The following is a 19,806-nucleotide window of genomic DNA, read 5'->3' as shown; positions in this document are numbered from 1 at the left end:
GATAACAATCAAGATTCACTTCTTTCATGTAATTATTACACTTTTAAAAGTCTGCTGAATGATAATTAAACATTCTTGATTAAATTATCATTAAAATAATATGAAACTGTATGATATTACTGCAAACACATTTGCAGTTACAAGACTTCAAATTTTCAAAATGCATCTTTTCTAAACAAATTTACACATTGCAATTCCAAATATCTGTTGACCATCAAAATAAACAGTACAATAGGTTGATTTAACCACAGCATGATTAATGAAAATGTAATGATATGAGATTTATTTAAAATGATCTTTTACATTTTTAAGAATAAAACATTTATTTACACAAACTTTATAAAAGCCAATAAATAGTTGCTGTCCAGTACAATTATATCTTTTCAGTTCAAACCTGAAATATAAATAAGATCTCATTAAGTTAATTTCTTCTTCAAAATAATTTTTTTAATTAGTTACTGATTCTTGTTTTTATATGTGCAATCCATTGATACTATGCATACTTTAATATAATTTTACCTATATTATATATATATCCCAATATTTCATCTTTTTAATAAATTTGTGAATCATAAAAAGTTAAGAAATACAAAATGTTGTCAGTCATTTTTAGTTTTATGTTAAATCAAGTTCAATTTTGTTTAAAAAAAGTTTCAAACAAGTAGTTGAAGTTAAAAGCAATAATTAAAATACAAAAGGCACACATTAGTATAAAGATAAAATTAGTGTAACTTTATATATTAATATATTTATAAATAGTACCAATAAAATATTTTTAGATAAATTTGGGATAAATAACTTTTTATATAAAAGAGAAGAGAATTTTTTTTTTTTTTTTAATAAAGTGGTACAATTTAAAAAATATTCCTGAACAATACAATGGCATTACAAATCAGAACAAGTAGTTATACTTTGAATTTTTAATATCAAATCCTACAAACAATATCCATTTAATTAATAAATGCTATATTATATTATATAAGGTTATAATAATTAAGAATACTTTAATAAAATTTAAACAAACATCTTTAAATGTAAAGACATCTCTAGAATATTTCTAAATTAAGTTTCCATCTTTAAAATATTGTTATTCTTAATACAAATTTTCATTCAGAAATACTTACCTAAATAATCATCCATCAAGGTTCCAATGGCGAACTGAAAAAACAATGCATAATCTGTAAAACTAATTATGACCATATAAAAAAAGAGGTAATTAATAAATTTAATTAATTTTGTATTATTTATCTATAATTTTTAAATTTTTTGGTAATATCCATAGAAAATAGTTGGATAGCTATTTTATACTTCTTTTAAAAAAGAAGGCTAAGAAGGTTTTTCACATATTATAATTCAAATTTTTAAAAAAAGGAACAAATTTTAATTTTGAAATTAAGTCATTACAGTGGAACTTCATTTAATATGGGTAATCTATTCCAGAATCTTGCTCACATTGTGAGACCAGGAATCCATGTTAAAAACAATGCATTTCATTCTAAAAAAAATACTCAAATTTATAATTACATGATTCATCCTTTATAATATGTTGTTCCCCCCCCATATAAAAAAGTTGTCTTAGACTATGCTTTAACATTTAGCAGAAAGTGTGTGTGCTACTGTGCATCACTCTACTATTACTGTTAAAGTGATGCAATAATTCGTCATATTTTCAACATCTCCCTTATTTCACAGGAAGATTGTTGCTCTGTTGAGGTTATTATTTCTTTCTCGACCAAATCACCTTCCCAGCTAAAAATACAGCTCTTTAAGTTCTTTAGTAATTCTGGCTAAATTCATTCACTCATTGATTCATTCTAAATCCATTCAGCTCACTGATGCTGTTGCTATCTACCTATAGTCCCATAATCTTGGCAAGAGACACAGTCTCATCAATTAAGGCTTTCCGCAAGTGCTTGCTCAAACTACTCGGAAATGTGTTTGACAATACTATCCAGCTAAAAAAAATTTATGCGGATATAAATGTTCTCTTCAAACAAGCATTCAATGTAGAATGATAAAAGCCAATCAAGAATATGATCTAGCGATGTCTTCACCTCACTTGCTTTGCAAAACATTGCTCATCAAACATTTTTTTTTACATCCTGTTTTATTCATTATGTGAATCACTCTTTATGGGAGGTGCTTGCTAAGTGAGGTACAACAGCAGTTAAAGGTGCTTCATTACCATATATATCCTGAATAAATCAAATTTGTTAAAATTGAAACCAACAATCTTCAAGTCAAAAGTACTAATTAGCAATAATTTTCATTTAACATAATATCTTGTTATCTGGCTAGAAATTTTCTGCTTTGTTGAAGTTACCAGGATATTGAACTAGAGCAGATGCTTAGTACCGAGATACTGATGTGGATGGATTTATTACTTGAGATAGGGACTAAAGGTATTTTTTTCTTAATTTTGGAAAATGTTTTCAATGTAATACTATTTTATTACTAAAAGTTTCTAAATAACTATTTTCAAAAACTAAATGTAAATCAAAAGATTAGATGAAAAAATAATCCAAGTACAATGATTAAATATCTTTTAATTCAGAAAAGAAAGGTTTCTTTTGGTAATTTAATATATTTAGTAATTAGTTTTAGTAATTTAGATAACAATTATAAAGCATGCAAAACTTACTATGTCGGTAGCATCAACTCTAGTACCAACTATTTTCAATCTGATTTCATCATCTTGTTGAATTACAACTTCCTGTAATAACAAATACACTTATAAAGTTAAAATACTCACATTATTTATGCTAATATTTTTAAATAAAATTGTCTACAATCCATAGAAAAATGGTAGAAACTACTCTCATCATTTTTAAAAACCTGCAAGCAATGGAATTTGACATGTCGAGTAATTGAAACTTTGGATGGGGGTGTAAAACTATCAGATTCTTTGAATGATCACTCAACTAGAATAATTCAGAAAAGCCAACTGAATTGAATCATTAGAATAATTCTTTTAAAAATAAAATTTTCATAATTGTTTAGTTATTTTATTAGCCAGTTTTCAAATTGCTACATATACATGAGATGAATTCATGTGTGCCTTCAAAATAAATTTTATTTAACACTACTGAATTTTTAAAAATAAACCTTATTTATATCAACTTATGAATTTTCAGTTTTTACCTCACATCTCAAAATGATATTACTTTGATTTTCTGACATTGAATATTCATAGCAAATAGCAATCTGAATTCAATATAGATGTTGTCCCAATACATATCCAGTTTTGAAAGCTAAAGAACAGAGTTTTTTATACTCTCTTTTCTGCTTTGGACATTTATTTGTAATCTGTACTAGATTTAGACTGAACTTATATTTAAAATACTATCTGAAAATCTTATAATCAACTATCATTTAAAAAAAGTATGTTAAGATTTCCAATGAATGTTAACTTTGTATTTTTTAAGACTAATTCATTCATGTTGTGTCTGCATTACTAATCAACTTCATGAGTACACAACACACACATATATATATACAAACTATAACATTTTTTTTTTTAAATATAGAAATGTATTTTATATTTTGAGGAAGAAAAAGAATCTACCAGTAAAGCATGTTAAAGAGACTTGGGTCAAAGAATAAGAGTTTTTGAAAATGTATCAATATTTTCAGATAAAAATTGTAACTTACACATTTTAAGAAAAGAAAAAAAAAAGAACCGCTATAATTTAAAAATAGTTTATTAATAATTTTAAAATGTCATTTGACACAAATTACAAAAAGTAATTTAAGTGTTTGCATAAACTAATTTTAAATTTCACAGCTCTTTTTTTATATTACATTATTTATATATATTTTTATTATATCAGACATTTTAGAATATGTTAACATTTTCAAGTGAGAAAAAATATAATCATATTATCCAAGAAATATCTTTAAAATGAATAAAAATACTTTCCATCATATAAATATAATTGCAAATAAATCTAACTGTATTTTATTGATAAAATACAATTAGATTAAAAAAATCAGTTGCTTTTAAAACAAATTGATTATATTATACTGTACCTCATCTTCTGTACGATAACATGGAGGATTTGAATTTGGATCAAATTTCATATCTGATGGAATGGACTGCAAAAGATAAATTTTTTATTAAATCATCATACTCTACTGATAAGGACAACATCAAATTATTATACACCTTATTTTGTAATGTATTACTTTTTTTAATGAAAAAAAATTTCTAAATTGAAAAAATAATAAAAATGTTGACCAATGTAATATTTGTCACAAAATTCACACAAAAATTTCTTATAATAAAATATATTTCATTCAATTATGCACAATAAATATTTAAAAGGTTACAACCGATATCCCAAAATAAGTTTATATTAACAGCTTATTCCATTTAAAACTAATGATTAATTAAACTACATTAATTTTTATAGTTAGTTAAATTTTTGATATCAAAACATATTTATAAAAGCCTTTTGTTCTAGCAAATAAATATATTTCAATATTTAATTGCATGCAAAATATATATTTGTATGAAAAATATTCAAGTAATAACCTTACATATTGTTAATAATTTCCGCAAATAAATAAACAAATAAATAAAATAACAAATAAATAAATTTTATTGAATGCAAAATGTTTCAAGAGATATGCATAATTTGTTAAGGAGCAAGCCTCTGTACCATGTACAAGTTTATAAATAAAGTTTTTCCAAGACTTATAAAGTTTTTCAGCATGAAATTGATGTTGTACATGAAAAGATGTAAAACATAAAATTTTTACAATAGTTCATTTCAAACAACAAGCTACTAAGATTTACTTTTCTATAAGATGTGCAATTTTGTTAGACCTGATAGTTCTTGGTAAGTTGAGAGTAATATTGAAAACTTAATAATTTAAATTTAATATGCAACAATTAAAATTTTATGCACAAATTATTTTTAAAAATAAACTATCAATAATTAATCATTTTATGTTTAAAAAGTTATTTTCATTTTTGGAAACTAGATTCTTTAAAAAGAGCGATAAGTCATTAAATATATAATCATATTCTATATCTTGCAATTGATTTTAGTAGAAAATATGAATAATGCTTAATAGAGAATTAAGAACTACAGTATTTCTAGTCCATTTTATAATATGTTTATTTTTAAATTTTATTTTGCAGCTGATGTCAATTTCTACAAAAATAGTCTCAGCCAAATTAATTAAATGAATGGTAAAGAATTTTTGACACTTTTCTTTCTAGCAAAGTAAGATGAAGTGATTATGTATAGAAAAGTGAATATCAAATTATTTAGGTTACAATTTAAAAGACGATACTGTGAGAAGAAGACATGTTTAAAGAAGATCAGTGGAGAAATTCAAATTTTGAAAAAGTATTCCATTATACTCAAGTACATAATTGCATGTCTAATAATAAATTATAGATAGTTTTATCAGATAGCTTTATACAACATATTAATGTTTAACAACATACATTTTGTAAATTCAAACTTAATTTTCATAAAACAAAGATAAGAAAATGAGAATTATCCTTTCTTATTCAATGTTTTTGAAAATTTATCCCTATAACACACAAGCCATGACAGCAAATCACTCTTAAATATTTGGTTTAAAATGCAAAAGAAGAGGTAAAATATAAAATGCATTGTAGAATTAAATGAATAATATGATATTTCAAAAAGAAGAAAAATGAACAAAAATATAGCTAGAGTTACATAAATACATAAAAGATTTGTTTAAATATGTAATGCATTGTTCATTTTTGCTTAAATATAAATATATAAGACTTTTAGAAAAGTAAAGGTATGTTATGAGTACACAGTATATACAACTGAGATACCACTTAAGCTTAAATTGTAAAGAATAACCAATTGTTTACCAATACATATATATATATATTTCTTAATAAGGGAAAAGAAGGAAGAGCACGTGTAGAATAGTGAATATAATTTTCTTATTACTGATTGCATGCACACAATATCACTTTTTTAACATAATAACATGGAAATGAAAAAAATACTCACATGTCTGGATATAAAACACGATAATGGTCCAATTTCAGTAAAAAGACCGACCTATAAAATGAAAATAAAATACATAATACCTTTAATATTAATTACAATAATATAATACAACATATTCATAATTTAATTTATAAAATGAGAATGATGTGTATATCTTTAATAAAAATTACCAAATGATACACAAAATTTGCATGCAACTTTCAAAGACATAAAATCTAAATACTTTAGAAGAACAGCTAATTTAAATAACTATTAAAATAGAAATTATATATATATATATATTCCAAAGTAAATTATTTTAAATTTAAAAAATAGATTGATATTATTATAAAGTATTCAAACCTTGTTCACTTGTGTAACAACAGCATCGAGAACTTCACCTTTAAATGGTCTGAAGACAATAGCCTTATATTTAACAGGATATACAACAAATCCTCTTCCAGGTTGTATAAAACCTGCTCCAATGTTATCTATTGTTGTCACTGCAATTACAAAACCATGCCTATAAAAGAAATAGCAGAATTTTTTTAAAAAAAGTTTCAATTAAGAAACAAACATAAATCAATAAGCAAAAAAAGTACTTAATTTATATCATAAAAAGAAAAAGAATGGATAGTAAAGTTTATTTCAAGTGCATACTATTTTTATAAATATTTTTAAATATAGAACTGGACCATTAGAAATGAGAGAAATTTTTATTTGGAAGACATTTGCCTTTAATATATTAAGAATAACTTTGTCTCATAATTAAGTTTATTCTCATAATTATGTTTATCTTTATAATATTCTCTAAATTACGATAGTAAATTATTTGAAATAATAAATATAAAAGGCATTCAACATTTTATAAAGTATAAAAAAAGAGGACTCTGGAATTCTAGTAGTGGTTATAAAATACAAAATTTTCATGATTTCTATACAATTAGTAGTCTTGGAGATAAGCTTAAAATCTTTAAATAACTTGTATTCTAACAAGAATATTTAAATTTCAGCACTAGAATAGCTGTTTCTATAACACACATTTTAAGTATAATAAAATTCTCATGGCCTCTTAAGTGCTATTACCAATTATTATTACATACTACAAAGTGCTCTAATATCAATGCCTCAAAGGTAAAAAGGAAAAAGAATTGCTTCACATTAAAATAAAAGTATATAGAAAAACACACACCTTTTTTCTGCTAGAAAATGCTTTATAAAGCTACAATTCCATAATTTCAAGGAAATACATCGTTTATTTGTAAATAAATTGACATGCTTTCTGTGGATTTTATATTTGAAGACATAAAATAAAGAATATTCATTTATCCTCTGCATTCCAAGTAAAAATTGATATATTACTTGTAATATACAATTACTTATAATTGTATATTACTTGCATGCCCATAATTAATCACAAAGAAAAAAAAATGTCTAAAAACTCATGTTTATTGCAAATAGTAATAATTTACCACAGATATCAGTTTATAGACTGTGTCTACCAATGATGTACAAATACCTATAAATCTGGCATGTTTAAATTTTCTGTGTTCCGAGCATAAAGAACAAAATATTTTTTACATTGAAATGAGATGCCTATTTATACCACTGCTGTCTTTATTTTTCTTCATTCTAAAGAATTTTGATTAATTTAATAATTGATAAATAAATGATACTTTTAGTTAATTTCACGTAACAAAATGAGTTCTCATTAAATAAATTTTTATTAAATACTTAATATTTTTAATTCATTTAAATTAAAAAATAACTTAAATTATAATTTTTAGATTTTTTTTCTTCTGCATGCTTTTACATTCATTTATTTAGTTTACATAAACACTGTTAAAAGCTTTTTAAAAATTTCTGTTAAGTATTCAACTTATTTACTATTATTCATATATGTATTTACAGAATTCAATCACGTATAAATTGAAAGCAGTAATAATTTGCAAGCTTAGCAATACATAATAAATGTTTAAGTATCAAATAATTTTTGAATAAAAATATTAACAGTTTGGTTCATATGAGTTTATCAAAGCTTATATAATTAAGACAAAAGGACAGTTTTCATGGAGTTGCCTTCTATAAAATTTTATTCTTCTTTAAGAATATTAAACCTTCTTTGAGAGTAATAAACCAAAAGGTTGAATCAGTAAATACTATAAATTTAAAATTTGGACATTTTATTGAAATTTCATTGTATTAATAAAATATGCAAATAATGCAAGTACATCTTGCACAGTGTAATTGATATGTATAAATTGAATGCATGCATTTCTCAGATATGTGAATATGGCAAGTTTTTAACAGGAAATTTGAAAATGAAAGATTAAATCCACACAGCTTATTACAATGCAACAGATCTCATAAGTTTTATCGTATTAATGGTAATTTCAAGTCTTTTTGAGTGATAGTATTTTGCTTAAAGTTGGGAAAATATAGCAACAAGAACTACACTTGTTTATCACAATGATTAGAAAACGAATTTTTTTTAAAAAGTTGAATATTCTTTGAATGACATTCTTATTTAAATGTTGATATAATTTCACTGAGAGAATAAATTTTCAGAAACAGAAATATTAGTATGAAAGTTATGAAACCAAAAATTAAGAGGAACTTAATAAATCAAGTTATATTGTAATTTGAATTACATATCTAATACATTCAATGAATCAAGACATGCCAAGTGACACCAATTTCAATATAACAACATTAGAAACAATTTTGTACTTTGCAATCTTATTGGTAGTTTGGATTGCTTTAAAAAAGTAAATGTCTGGATTCAAAATTTCAACAATGCCTGTCAATATATATATAATTATTATTTTTTTTAGTTGTCAAACCCTCTAGGATATTGCTCGTTAAATATTATAAAAATAGTAAATAATAAATAATATTATAAAACATAGATTCTGTTAGAATAATATATCACTTAGAATGAAAGCATCCTTAGCAGTTAATATATAATGTATTCATCTTAAATATAATTTTTTTTTTAAATTGATTATGTTGTTTGAGATGCATATAATTTTGAATAAGTTATATAATTTTAAACAAGTTGGCATAAGAAATATAATTCTTTTTAGTTAAATAATTGAATTTCTTCATTAAAAAGCTTTCCTATTTTGAATATTCATCACTGTATATTTAAAATTTACTAATTTATGAAATAAATTTGTATTCATATTTTAATCTAAAAAAGAAATTGTTTGTCATTTTATAAGTTATATTAATATAACAGAAATATATTTCTCATATTTCAATCACATATAAATTAACAGCAAAAATACCATGCTCTGAAAGATTTTTTTTTAGATATAATCTAGAATTTAGACTAGGTAAAAGTCATCAAATATAAACATTTACATAAAATATATCAAAAGAACATAACCAATTGTCTCTGGATTGTATTCAGTAAAAATTTATTTGCGATTTAATTTTCAAGAAATACATACTTGCCAGTACATGTTCCCTCAACTTCAGTAAATAATTTTTGTCTTACTGTTTCCAACAGTTGAGGACCAAAATATCTTGGATGCAATAAGATTTCATGTTCCAAAGAAATCTATTAATAAAAAACAAAATTATATAATTATTATAAGTTATTAGTTATGTACATCAAATCAATAAATCTTTACTAATAAAAAAAGAGAATGTGTGTATATATGCTCTATCAAAACATTAGACCAAATTTGCTACAGATATATTTTGGAAGTGGGGAATGTTCATCTTGGAGTGATTTTTTTCCCTTCAAAATTTTAATTAGAATGTGAAATAAAAATGGAGTGATATTTTGTGATCGTACCTATTACCACACATACATGATTTATACATCCTAAAATTCAAAATATTACTCTTTAGATATCAATTTCGCGTGTGATATAATTTTTAATCTATTTTAAAAATATTTTAAGTAATAATATCTTTCTTTATTTAATTGAAACTCAAACCGTTTTTTACCATTATCATTAATACTTCATCCTGACTTCCCTCCCACCCCCAGTTTATTATCAAGTTACAAGAAATATGGCTTACTTTTCATGTTGAATAAATTGCAATATAAGCTTTAAAATTTGCTGTCCTCACAATAAAGTTTAATTTGAGAACTAAGCAATAGTTACTTTTTTTAAAGTACACCAATTTTTAAACACTGCCGCTTTTCCCTACAGTATAATTAGATATATAAAGAAAGAGAAGAAAATTAAAGAAATGCAAAGGAAAATGAACATAATAATATAAGACTTCAAAAATATTATGCATTATATATCTTTCAAAATTTAAAGTTTAAAAGGCAAAATAAGAAGTTCGCCATAGAAACCATTAATCCAGTTGAACCAAACAGTTAAAAGCAATTAGTTCAAAATAAAAATTTTTAAAGATATTAATCTACAATCTTATGAAAGCCAAATTTTTAATTTTTTTTCTTCTTAATCCATAAGCAGGCCTTAAACAGAACAATGCTAAATCTTGACAATAATTTTCACAATTAAATCTTACTGATGAAGATTAGTATAATGAAATACTACCAATATTGACCCTTAGTGACAAGTGAGACAATACTAATGGAATATTATCTTAAAATTGTTATTTATAAGCAAAGCATAATTAAGGCAAAATAATTTTGCAATGAAACTGCCATCTTTACACTGTTATAAAGCCATCTATACACTGTTATAAAGTTAATAATTTTATTCATTTAAATTAACCTATAAAAACAAAGCTTATGAAATTGCATTGAATATTTACTTTTCTATTCTGTATAATTCTAGTATCTGATTATCAAGGCAAGTTATAAAAGTAGCCAATTTATCTAACAGCATTTGCCTTATTTGGCTAAGTGTTAAGAGACGTTACTGTCATGTTGAATTAGTTACTATTGAGATTCATAACTTAAAATTAAAAGAATCAATATAAATTAGAATAAAAATAATTTTTACCACTATTTTTTAGCTAAATTCCAAGTTGTTTATTTGGTAAATTGCAGACTCCAATATCATACAGGTTATCATAGCAACGCACGTTTTTCACAACAAATCAGGTTATATTTACAGTTAACAGCCAAAAATGTTATTGCAATGAATTAACGGAAAATATTTAAAAATTACAACAATGCTTTAAAAACTTATAATATATGCTGTAAAAATTAATAATTATTATTTGCCATTACATTACTCCCTTTCCAGTAACAAAGTTACGATACACAGAAAATGCATGTTCTGACAATTAATTAAATTCAACTTATTGTATGAAACCTAAGGAGAAAATAAACAAAAATAACATTTAACTTACATAATGCATGTAATGATTCTTAAGATATATATTCAATATTGCACCCAATATTTCTGAGTAATAAATACATAAACAAATAATTACACAATTCAATACGACACACTTTCAACACTCTTGCTTGTTACATTATCTCAATTTAGTATTATTTACAATAACATAAAAAGAATCTCCATGCTCTTTTACAACAGAGAATTGCAATAGAAAACATTTAAGCAAACACTGAATCATGCGAGTTAAAGTATCAGAACTTAATATTATTTTCAAAACAAGCATAATTGAGCGAGAACATCAATAGGTTAGGAACTGTTATTGGAAAAATATTCAGCATTTATACGCAAAATAACAGTTTTAACTCTGAATAATAAATATAATGTGCATTTACAAGTAATTTAATTTTTCAATTTGCACAACACAATCATAACATGTGTTATGTAACACAAATTCAATACCAGTTAAATGCAATATGTAATATAAGCACTCACATTTTAATTATAAAGCATACAAGATACTCAAATTCAACAAGGTATCTACAGCTATCATTTGCATTTAAGATATACACAACTTTTAAATCTATGTAGGTTGTACATAATGCTTAAAATCTGAATAGGTCACACCTTGCATTAAAATTTTGATACTCATTACAGTAAAAAAAAATGATATACAAGCAATTCAATAAAGTACAGCTTAAATGCTCTTTCCTTGTTTACATTCTTGCAAAACATGCTAAACGCTAAATTCAATGTTATGAAAAACAGCATGAAATTATGTTTTCTAATATTGTATTATACTTTCAAAATTTACGAGAAACAATATAATGTGGTGATATTTTTCTTGTATCTACATATTCAAAGCATAATTAAAACTTAATAAATTTTATTATTAAGCTTATGAAATTGTATTGAATACTTACTTTCTATTCTGTATAATTCTAGTATCTGATTATCAAGGCAAATTATAAAAGTAGCCAATTTATCTAACAGCGTTTGTCTTAATTGACTAAGTATAAAATTCATACACGTTTTTCATTTTATATTTTTGGTCAAACACATCATATCCAACTCACACTAATAGTGAATGAACATACTTTAGCAGTTTTTTGAAAAATTTCAATTTTAAGAATAAGCATAAGCATTATGAATTAAAACTTTTTAGAAATGTACTAAAGTGTATCTTTATTAGACAAAAAGTGTACTAAAGTACATCTTTATTCGACAAAATTGGTCTCAGTTGAAAAATTCCTGGACTTTGGATAAATTTATAATTTATGTTATTTTACTCCATAAAATTTTTTTATTTCAGATATTATGAGATTAATTGAGCATTCTTAACAAATATAAAAATAAATTAAAGGTGCAAAAAGTTGTAATAAGTACTTAAGTAAAAAGAAAAAAGGTGTGGATAGAAAACTCATGCGACCGTCCTTAGCGGAAAGAAAGTATATCAATACCTTATTTTTCATTTACATTGTAACCATAAAATATAATCAGTACTTTCTCTACTCCGCTTAGCTCAAAAATTTGATTTCTTGCAATTTTTCAATACATTTTATGTCATATTTTAAAATATAACATTAATATATTGAATATTCTCACTTTATTAATATAAAAGATATATTCTTGCGGCGTTTTTCTACCGCATGTCAATTTTGCGTTTTGTATAAAATGTGACCAAATGATAATTTTTCTCAGGTTGAAATTCATTCTATTAAGATATAGATTCAAATACATGAATAAAATTACTTACGTGATAAAACATTTTCTTCAAAATTTCATGAAATTCGTTTAACAGCTTTCGTCGAGTGTTAAGAACTCAAATAAACAAAACCCCAGGCACCGTTAGCGACAGAAACATATATTTCCGCATTATGATGGTTGCCAGCCGATGCTTTTTCGCCAACTAAAGAGACGAGAGATGTTGAATATCGGTACCAACCTCCAGTAGATTAAAAATATGAATGCGTATCATTTTGGTTTTGCAGAAGTGGTGTGCATAATAGTTCAGATTTTTAAAGAATTGCTAGCCGTTCATTATAAAGAACAACTAGTGTATTTTTTAAAATCAAAGTGCTATATTTTGTTGCAGCGATATCCGCCAACTACAAGGTCCCATCAAATAATATGCCAAATCTAGCAAACCAACGTCACACACAGAGAAGATCTCTTTCTCTGTGACGTCACATTAATAAGCCAGTAAGCGAAGTTATTCGTCTGTGAAATTTTTAGAGAATATTTACAGTTTTGGTTTGGCAACTTTTATTTGGTGGCATCATTATTTTTAAAAAATTTATATTTCAATATGGAAAAGATTAAATAAGATCACTCTTCAACTTCTTTAAACAAGGAAAATTTGAGGTAAATCAGCATAAAGCGAGCTTACATTTCAAAAAATCCTCATCATTGAATGAAAGGTTGCCTTTGACACCCTACTACATTTTTTTTTCCCTCTCAAAGCCCAATTCCAAGAAATGTTGCTTTATAATAAAAGTTTCTGAATTTCGAAAGTTGTATCGAAATTTTAGAATTAACAATGAGTGAAACAAATGTGCAAAAAATAATTTCTTTTCAAATAAAATCTGAAACTTCTCAACCAGCTGGGGATGAACCATATGTATGTGTATTGTGTGGAAAAGAATTTTCTCTTAATATTGAATTAAAATCGCATTTAATTTCTCATACAAAGAAGCCCCATGTATGTAAATATTGTGAAAAGGGATTTGTTTATCCAAAAAGTTTAAAACTACATTTACTTACTCATACAAAAGAAGAACCTCATTCTTGTAAACAGTGTGGGAAAAAATTTTCTAGAGCTTGTGATTTCAAGCGACATTCTTTCATTCATGAAAATCAAAAACCTCATGTTTGTGAAGTATGTAATAAAGCGTTTGCTCTAAAATCAAACCTAAAATCTCATTTTCGTATCCATACAAATGAAAAACCTCATATATGTGAAATATGTGGTAAAGCATTTTCTCAAATAAACAATCACAAAAGACATTTGAACGTTCATAAAAACCAGAAACCTCATGTATGTCAAATGTGTTCAAAAGCATTTTCATTAAAAGAAAGCTTGAAAAAGCATTTGCGAACTCATACCCAAGAAAAACCTCATATATGTGAATTTTGTGGCAAAGCATTTTCTTTAAAAGCCAATTTAAAGTCACATATTTTGATACATACAAAAGAAAAATTGCATGTGTGCAATATATGTGATAAAACATTTACTAAAAAAAGTAACTTAAATTTACATTTACATAATCATGAAAAGGAAAAACCTCGAACATGTGAAATTTGTAGTGAAACATTTGCTTTGAAGCATGAATTCAAAGCTCATATACTTACACATGCAGATGAAAAGCCTTATAAATGTGAAATATGTAACAAAGCATTTACCAAGAAAGGAAATTTAATATCGCATCTAGTTATTCATACTAAGGAAAGGTCTTATGTCTGTGAAATATGTGGGACAGCATTTGCTTTAAAAGGAAATTTAAGATCGCATGTACTTACTCATTCAAATGTAAAACCTTTTTTATGTGATATATGTGGCAAAGGATTTTCTCGAAAAAGTTACTTTAAACAACATTTATTACTTCATAAAAATAAATGTCCCATGTATGTAAAGTATGCAATGAAGCATTTTTCTCTAAATGGGGATTTACAAACACTTATCTAATTGCTTCAGACAATATTTGATTTATATTTGCTAGTTGAAAACTTTTCTATAAATTAGAGAATAAACTTTAAGAATTACTTCAAATAATATTTACTTGATGAAAGTATGCAGTGGAGCATCTTCTTTATATGAGAATTTATTATCATTTTTTATTTGATTAAAAACATTTCTCTTATGTGAGATGTCTCCAAAAACAAATTATGCTTATTATATATATATACAAAAAGAAAAGAAAGTATTTTTAATGGAGGTGAATTAAATATAATGTACATAAAATGAGTTGCAATGTTTGTTGATGGGAAAATTTTAAAATTAATATTTATTTGCATATAAAAACATGATCAGCCCAAGGGTGTGGCAAATGGTACAAGCCATGTTCATTATTTTGTAAAAAAGAAAAAGAAACCTATGTTTTTTATTTTATGTTTTGTTGTAATTTGTATATACATATATATGAATAATTTCATGCAATTCTTATACACTCTTTGCAACTAATTCTAAGTACGGGTTATTGAAATGCTTTTCTTTTATGAAAAGATTCAAAGTTTATCACAAACATGTTTTTATTATTAGTTTCATTAATATGATTGTGATTTTTTTTTACTTATTTTTATTGATATAATTATGGTAATATTCTCAAACTGGTTGAAGATTTTCAAATGCTGGCATTTCAAATGCTGAAATGAAAAAATTAAAATATGATTATGCAAAACATTGATTAATTTAATGGAACCAATGTTTTTTTTTATTAAGTTTTGTATTCTATAATGACAATATTTATTTAAATTGTATCAAACATTTGCTGGAATTCTGGAATTTGTATTAACCTGACTAAACATTCATTGCATATACTGAAAAAGCTTTCTCAAGAACTGGAAATATTTTTTTAAAAATTACTTGGGATTTAGTATTAGTGAAAAATAATTTACCTTCTTCAATATTTTATTTATTGGACTTGTAAAACAAGAAAATGTAACAAAAATCTCTTTATTTTAAAGTTTTTCTAGTATTTTGCATTAAAAGTTATAATTTTATAAGTTTTCTAAGCAATTAATTTTGTTATTTCTTATTAAATGCTTACTTTTGTGTCTGAAATGTTAATTTTATAAAAATGATTCAATTTTTATAATTTTGAATTTCGTAATTCTTTATTACACTAATTTGTACAATACAATAGACATAAAATTTAAATGTTATTATTATTTATATTTTTATTATAATGTAGAATGAAATTAGTTTCAAGTCTCTGTAACTCAACTTTTTATCAATGTCCCCTTTTATTCAGAATAGCCTTCTACAACAAGGGCCTTATGCTTATACATCAAAAGAAAAAAAAATGTGATTATTTATGTAATTGAAAAGATGCATTTTAAAGATATAGTAAGAATTTTTCAAAAGAATTGAATATTTTCTTTGCTTACACTTAATTTTTTAAAAATTAACTTTCTGAAATCTGGAGTTTCAACATTCGTAGAATACAGAATCTTTATCTTTTTGAAATTTTATTTCAGAATAAATGTATCATTCAGTGATATTATATAAATTTAAAATTTTTAGATTATATTCATTTCAAATAGAAGGTCACACTTTTTATATTTTATTTATAATATATTCTTGGCAATCTATCCTTTTCTTTTCAGGAAATAACACTTGTGAAATTTTTGGATCTTTAGAATCTTTTTGAAATATTGTTAGTCACAATCTTAGGAGTAATTAATTGATAAGCTAGACATATTGCTGAAATTTTATATGTTCCATGTATTACTCTTTTCATGCATTTCAATTATTTGTTGTTCTTTTCTTTAATAATCATCAAAAACCACTTGTTTCTGCAATTATTGTCATATTTATACTTTTTTTTTATTTATTGCACTTCAAAATCAATATTTATTAATTTTATCTTTGTTTCATTATTCAAAAGGAGCCATGTAAACAAGCCAGCAAAATAGATAATAGAGGAAAGTTGTCAAACTTGAACCATTTAAACATTTTTTAAATTTACAGTGCAATAATTTTAATAAAAAAGATGTAATAAAAAAATTTTTTGTAATATGTTCACTTTAAAATAATATAATTTACTTTTTAAGAAAAACATTTTAGTACAGAAAAAAAAATAATAATTAAAGAATTGTGTCATTGATCAGTTAAGGAAATTAGTTTTTCTGATTGAACCATTGGAAAACCATTGATTCTCAGATTGGAATGACAGCTTTTAAAAACACATTTAAAACAAATTTTATCTTGAATTCTCAAATTCAGACCAGAACACAATGTATATAAAGTATGATTATTCTATGTACTATACTATTTCATCTTCACTGTGTATGATATTAAATTACATATCCTTAGTTTCTGTTCTTTATGGACAACATTTAATATCTTTATATTCACTTATTATTTTTGTTGTTAATTTAGCTTGCAATTTCTAAGGATTACTACTGATTATAATTACACATTGGCCTATTCCTCGACACAAGAGAATAATCTTATTGATTTTAACTGATCAGTTTAAGCAATTCTTTGTATTCTAATCTTTCAAGCAGTTCAATTCAGCAAATTTTGATTAGCAATAAAAAAAAAATCATTTGACCTTGTCATTAATCTATTTCAATAAAATTATTTTAGAAAATTATAGCCAAACAGCTTTCATTTCTGTGGATAAATAACTTATTTTACTACTCATAAAAATGCAGGAAAATTATTAGTCTTTTGTTACAGTGTTTTGCAGATGAAATCTATATGCAAACATTTGTTCTTTAACTCATATTGCATAAAGCTTTCTAAAATGAATTACATTGTTTTAGCAGAAATTATTTTTTGCCCAATTATTTAATAGAATTGAGGATTTAATATTGATCCAATCTTGATTATGGTCTAAAGTCTACATCTCTCTCTTATTACTGTGTGCTTGGATAAATTATCATCCTGTTTTACAACTTCTTATGAATTTTTCAAATTATGGTCATATGGCAAGACTGACGTGGCAATTTCTCCAAACTTCCATATGATGTCATCTGAGAGACATTTGATGTTGATGGATTTAATATACATCAGATCCTTGTATATTCCCAATATTTAATGGAATCAGATCTTAAATCTACAACTATTCTAGATATGAAGGCAATACTTTGATGCTACAATCTAGTATAATTATGTGAGGATTTCTTTTCCCTACCTTCGTTATATTAATCTGAAGTATTGTATTCCATAATTTATTAAAAAGAAAAGTAGGCCTAATTTATTCAAATTTTTGTAGTTTTTTTAATTATATGTAACAAAATATGACAGAATCATAATATATTGAGTATGATATTTTATTAAAATGCTTTATATAGCTACCTAATAAACAGTTAAGGAAATATAAATTTCTGCATAAAATGTACTATAATATATTTTCTTGGTTTTTTTTTTTTACTTATAATAAGAAAATTTCTTTCTATTTTCTTATGATTACATTTGAAAAAGCAATAATATGTAAATTTAATTATTTTTAACATATAAGTGCCATTATTTTATTTATTATTTTAACATATAACATATAAGTGCCATTTGTATCCAAATGGACAATCTGTGCCATCCCAATCAGCTATTTGTATTAATTTTGATACTTTGATCTACATTCTTATCACATCCGAAGTAAAAAGAAGTATTTGATGGATGCTTGATATTTATTAATATAAAGCTGTATATTAATAATTTTCTATTTATTAATATAAAACTGTTTATATTAATAAATAGAAAATGTGAATAAGTATAAAAGAAATTCAATATTTGCATTATCGAAATCATTGTTTCATGCAATTTACTGCAGACTCTTAATGCAGTTGATAGAATCTGGCCAATATATATATACATAAATTTTTAATCAAAAGACAGTGAAGAGACCTTCGATTTTTTGACATCGTTTTATTTCCTCCCGGGCAGGCACGCATTATGTACAAGCAGGAGTGACGAGCACACACACAACACAGAACGACACAAAGTGAAATGAGTTAAAGCTGATGAACATTTTATCCCTGGTCTTATATAAAATGAGATATTGATAGGGAAAATATTTCTTCACAGTGCTTAAATACAATGAGATTTCGATAAGGATTTTCGCTACACGCGTCGATCTTCACGCGGAGTTTGGGAACCGCTGATGAAAGTATTTTCACAGAACTTTTGTTGCATTAATTAAATAGAAAAAGTGGAATGGGATCAGGAAATAAGAGAATATTTTAGAATGAAGTTTTTATGGGCTAAATTAAGATAAAAATTTGAGAATTAATTTGGATTTAAATTAAAGTTTAAAATATCATTACACACACACACACACACACATATATATATATTATCCTTGTAGATTTTTTTTTTCACTGATTATCTAATGCACCTTAAGCATTTTATACACCAAAATAGATAGATAATTTAAAGCTGATGATGCCTCAATCAAAATTTTAATTTATCTAAAACTTTTAATGAAGGAAAACTGGGTCAAAAAATGAGATACTGCAAAAGTATTTGATTAGTATTTTTACATCAATAGTAAAGATTTATTTTTAGTAAGAGCTTTAGCAAATCTGTAAAGAAACAGTTAGTAATTTAAACAAGTAAAATAATAATTATTATAGTAAAAGAATTTAATAATTTTTATACATAAGTCCTTTTTATGAACAAACATTATACAGCAGTTATATAATAATGCTTCAAAATAACCAAAAATAAATATTCTTCTAATATGTTTAAATTTTTTTTAAGAATAGAGAAATTTTTTTATTACTGAATAGTTACTGCTTACAATGATTGAGTTCATTGTAAGCAGTAACTATTTCAGATACATTAAATTCTTAAAGAAATTCAGTAAAAATCACTGAAA

General features: G+C 24.5%; 2 protein-coding genes across 2 annotated transcripts; one reads left to right on the top strand and one right to left on the bottom strand.

Moving 5' to 3' along the window:
* Window positions 1-236: 236 nt before the first annotated feature.
* On the bottom strand, window positions 237-13,154 carry LOC129966427 (DNA-directed RNA polymerase II subunit RPB7). Its single transcript, XM_056080853.1, has 8 exons — window positions 13,020-13,154; window positions 9,443-9,552; window positions 6,351-6,510; window positions 6,009-6,059; window positions 4,030-4,095; window positions 2,642-2,713; window positions 1,125-1,158; window positions 237-394 (listed from the first exon to the last, which is right to left on the bottom strand). Exons 1-8 carry the CDS (start codon window positions 13,029-13,031, stop codon window positions 384-386), a joined length of 516 nt encoding a protein of 171 aa, XP_055936828.1. The 5' UTR covers window positions 13,032-13,154; the 3' UTR covers window positions 237-383.
* A 377-nt stretch (window positions 13,155-13,531) lies between these two features.
* LOC129971529 (zinc finger protein 239-like) lies at window positions 13,532-15,450 on the top strand. Its single transcript, XM_056085390.1, has one exon. It carries the CDS (start codon window positions 13,803-13,805, stop codon window positions 14,946-14,948), a length of 1,146 nt encoding a protein of 381 aa, XP_055941365.1. The 5' UTR covers window positions 13,532-13,802; the 3' UTR covers window positions 14,949-15,450.
* Window positions 15,451-19,806: the final 4,356 nt, after the last annotated feature.

This window comes from Argiope bruennichi, chromosome 1, assembly GCF_947563725.1.
Source record: "Argiope bruennichi chromosome 1, qqArgBrue1.1, whole genome shotgun sequence".
Classification (NCBI taxonomy): Eukaryota; Metazoa; Arthropoda; class Arachnida; order Araneae; family Araneidae; genus Argiope; species Argiope bruennichi.
The sequence above is the reverse complement of the archived record's forward strand: the minus strand, read 5'-3'. Positions and strand labels throughout refer to the sequence as shown.

Excerpts from the sequence above, each read along its gene's own strand:
- LOC129966427 (XM_056080853.1), bottom strand. Across the intron at positions 4,096-6,008 it reads CGTGTTTTATATCCAGACAT|TCCATTCCATCAGATATGAA; the intron begins GTGAGTATTTTT and ends TATCTTTTGCAG. Across the intron at positions 2,714-4,029 it reads GTTATCGTACAGAAGATGAG|GAAGTTGTAATTCAACAAGA; the intron begins GTACAGTATAAT and ends TTGTTATTACAG.
- LOC129971529 (XM_056085390.1), top strand. The coding sequence starts at position 13,803 with ATGAGTGAAACAAATGTGCAAAAAATAATTTCTTTTCAAATAAAATCT.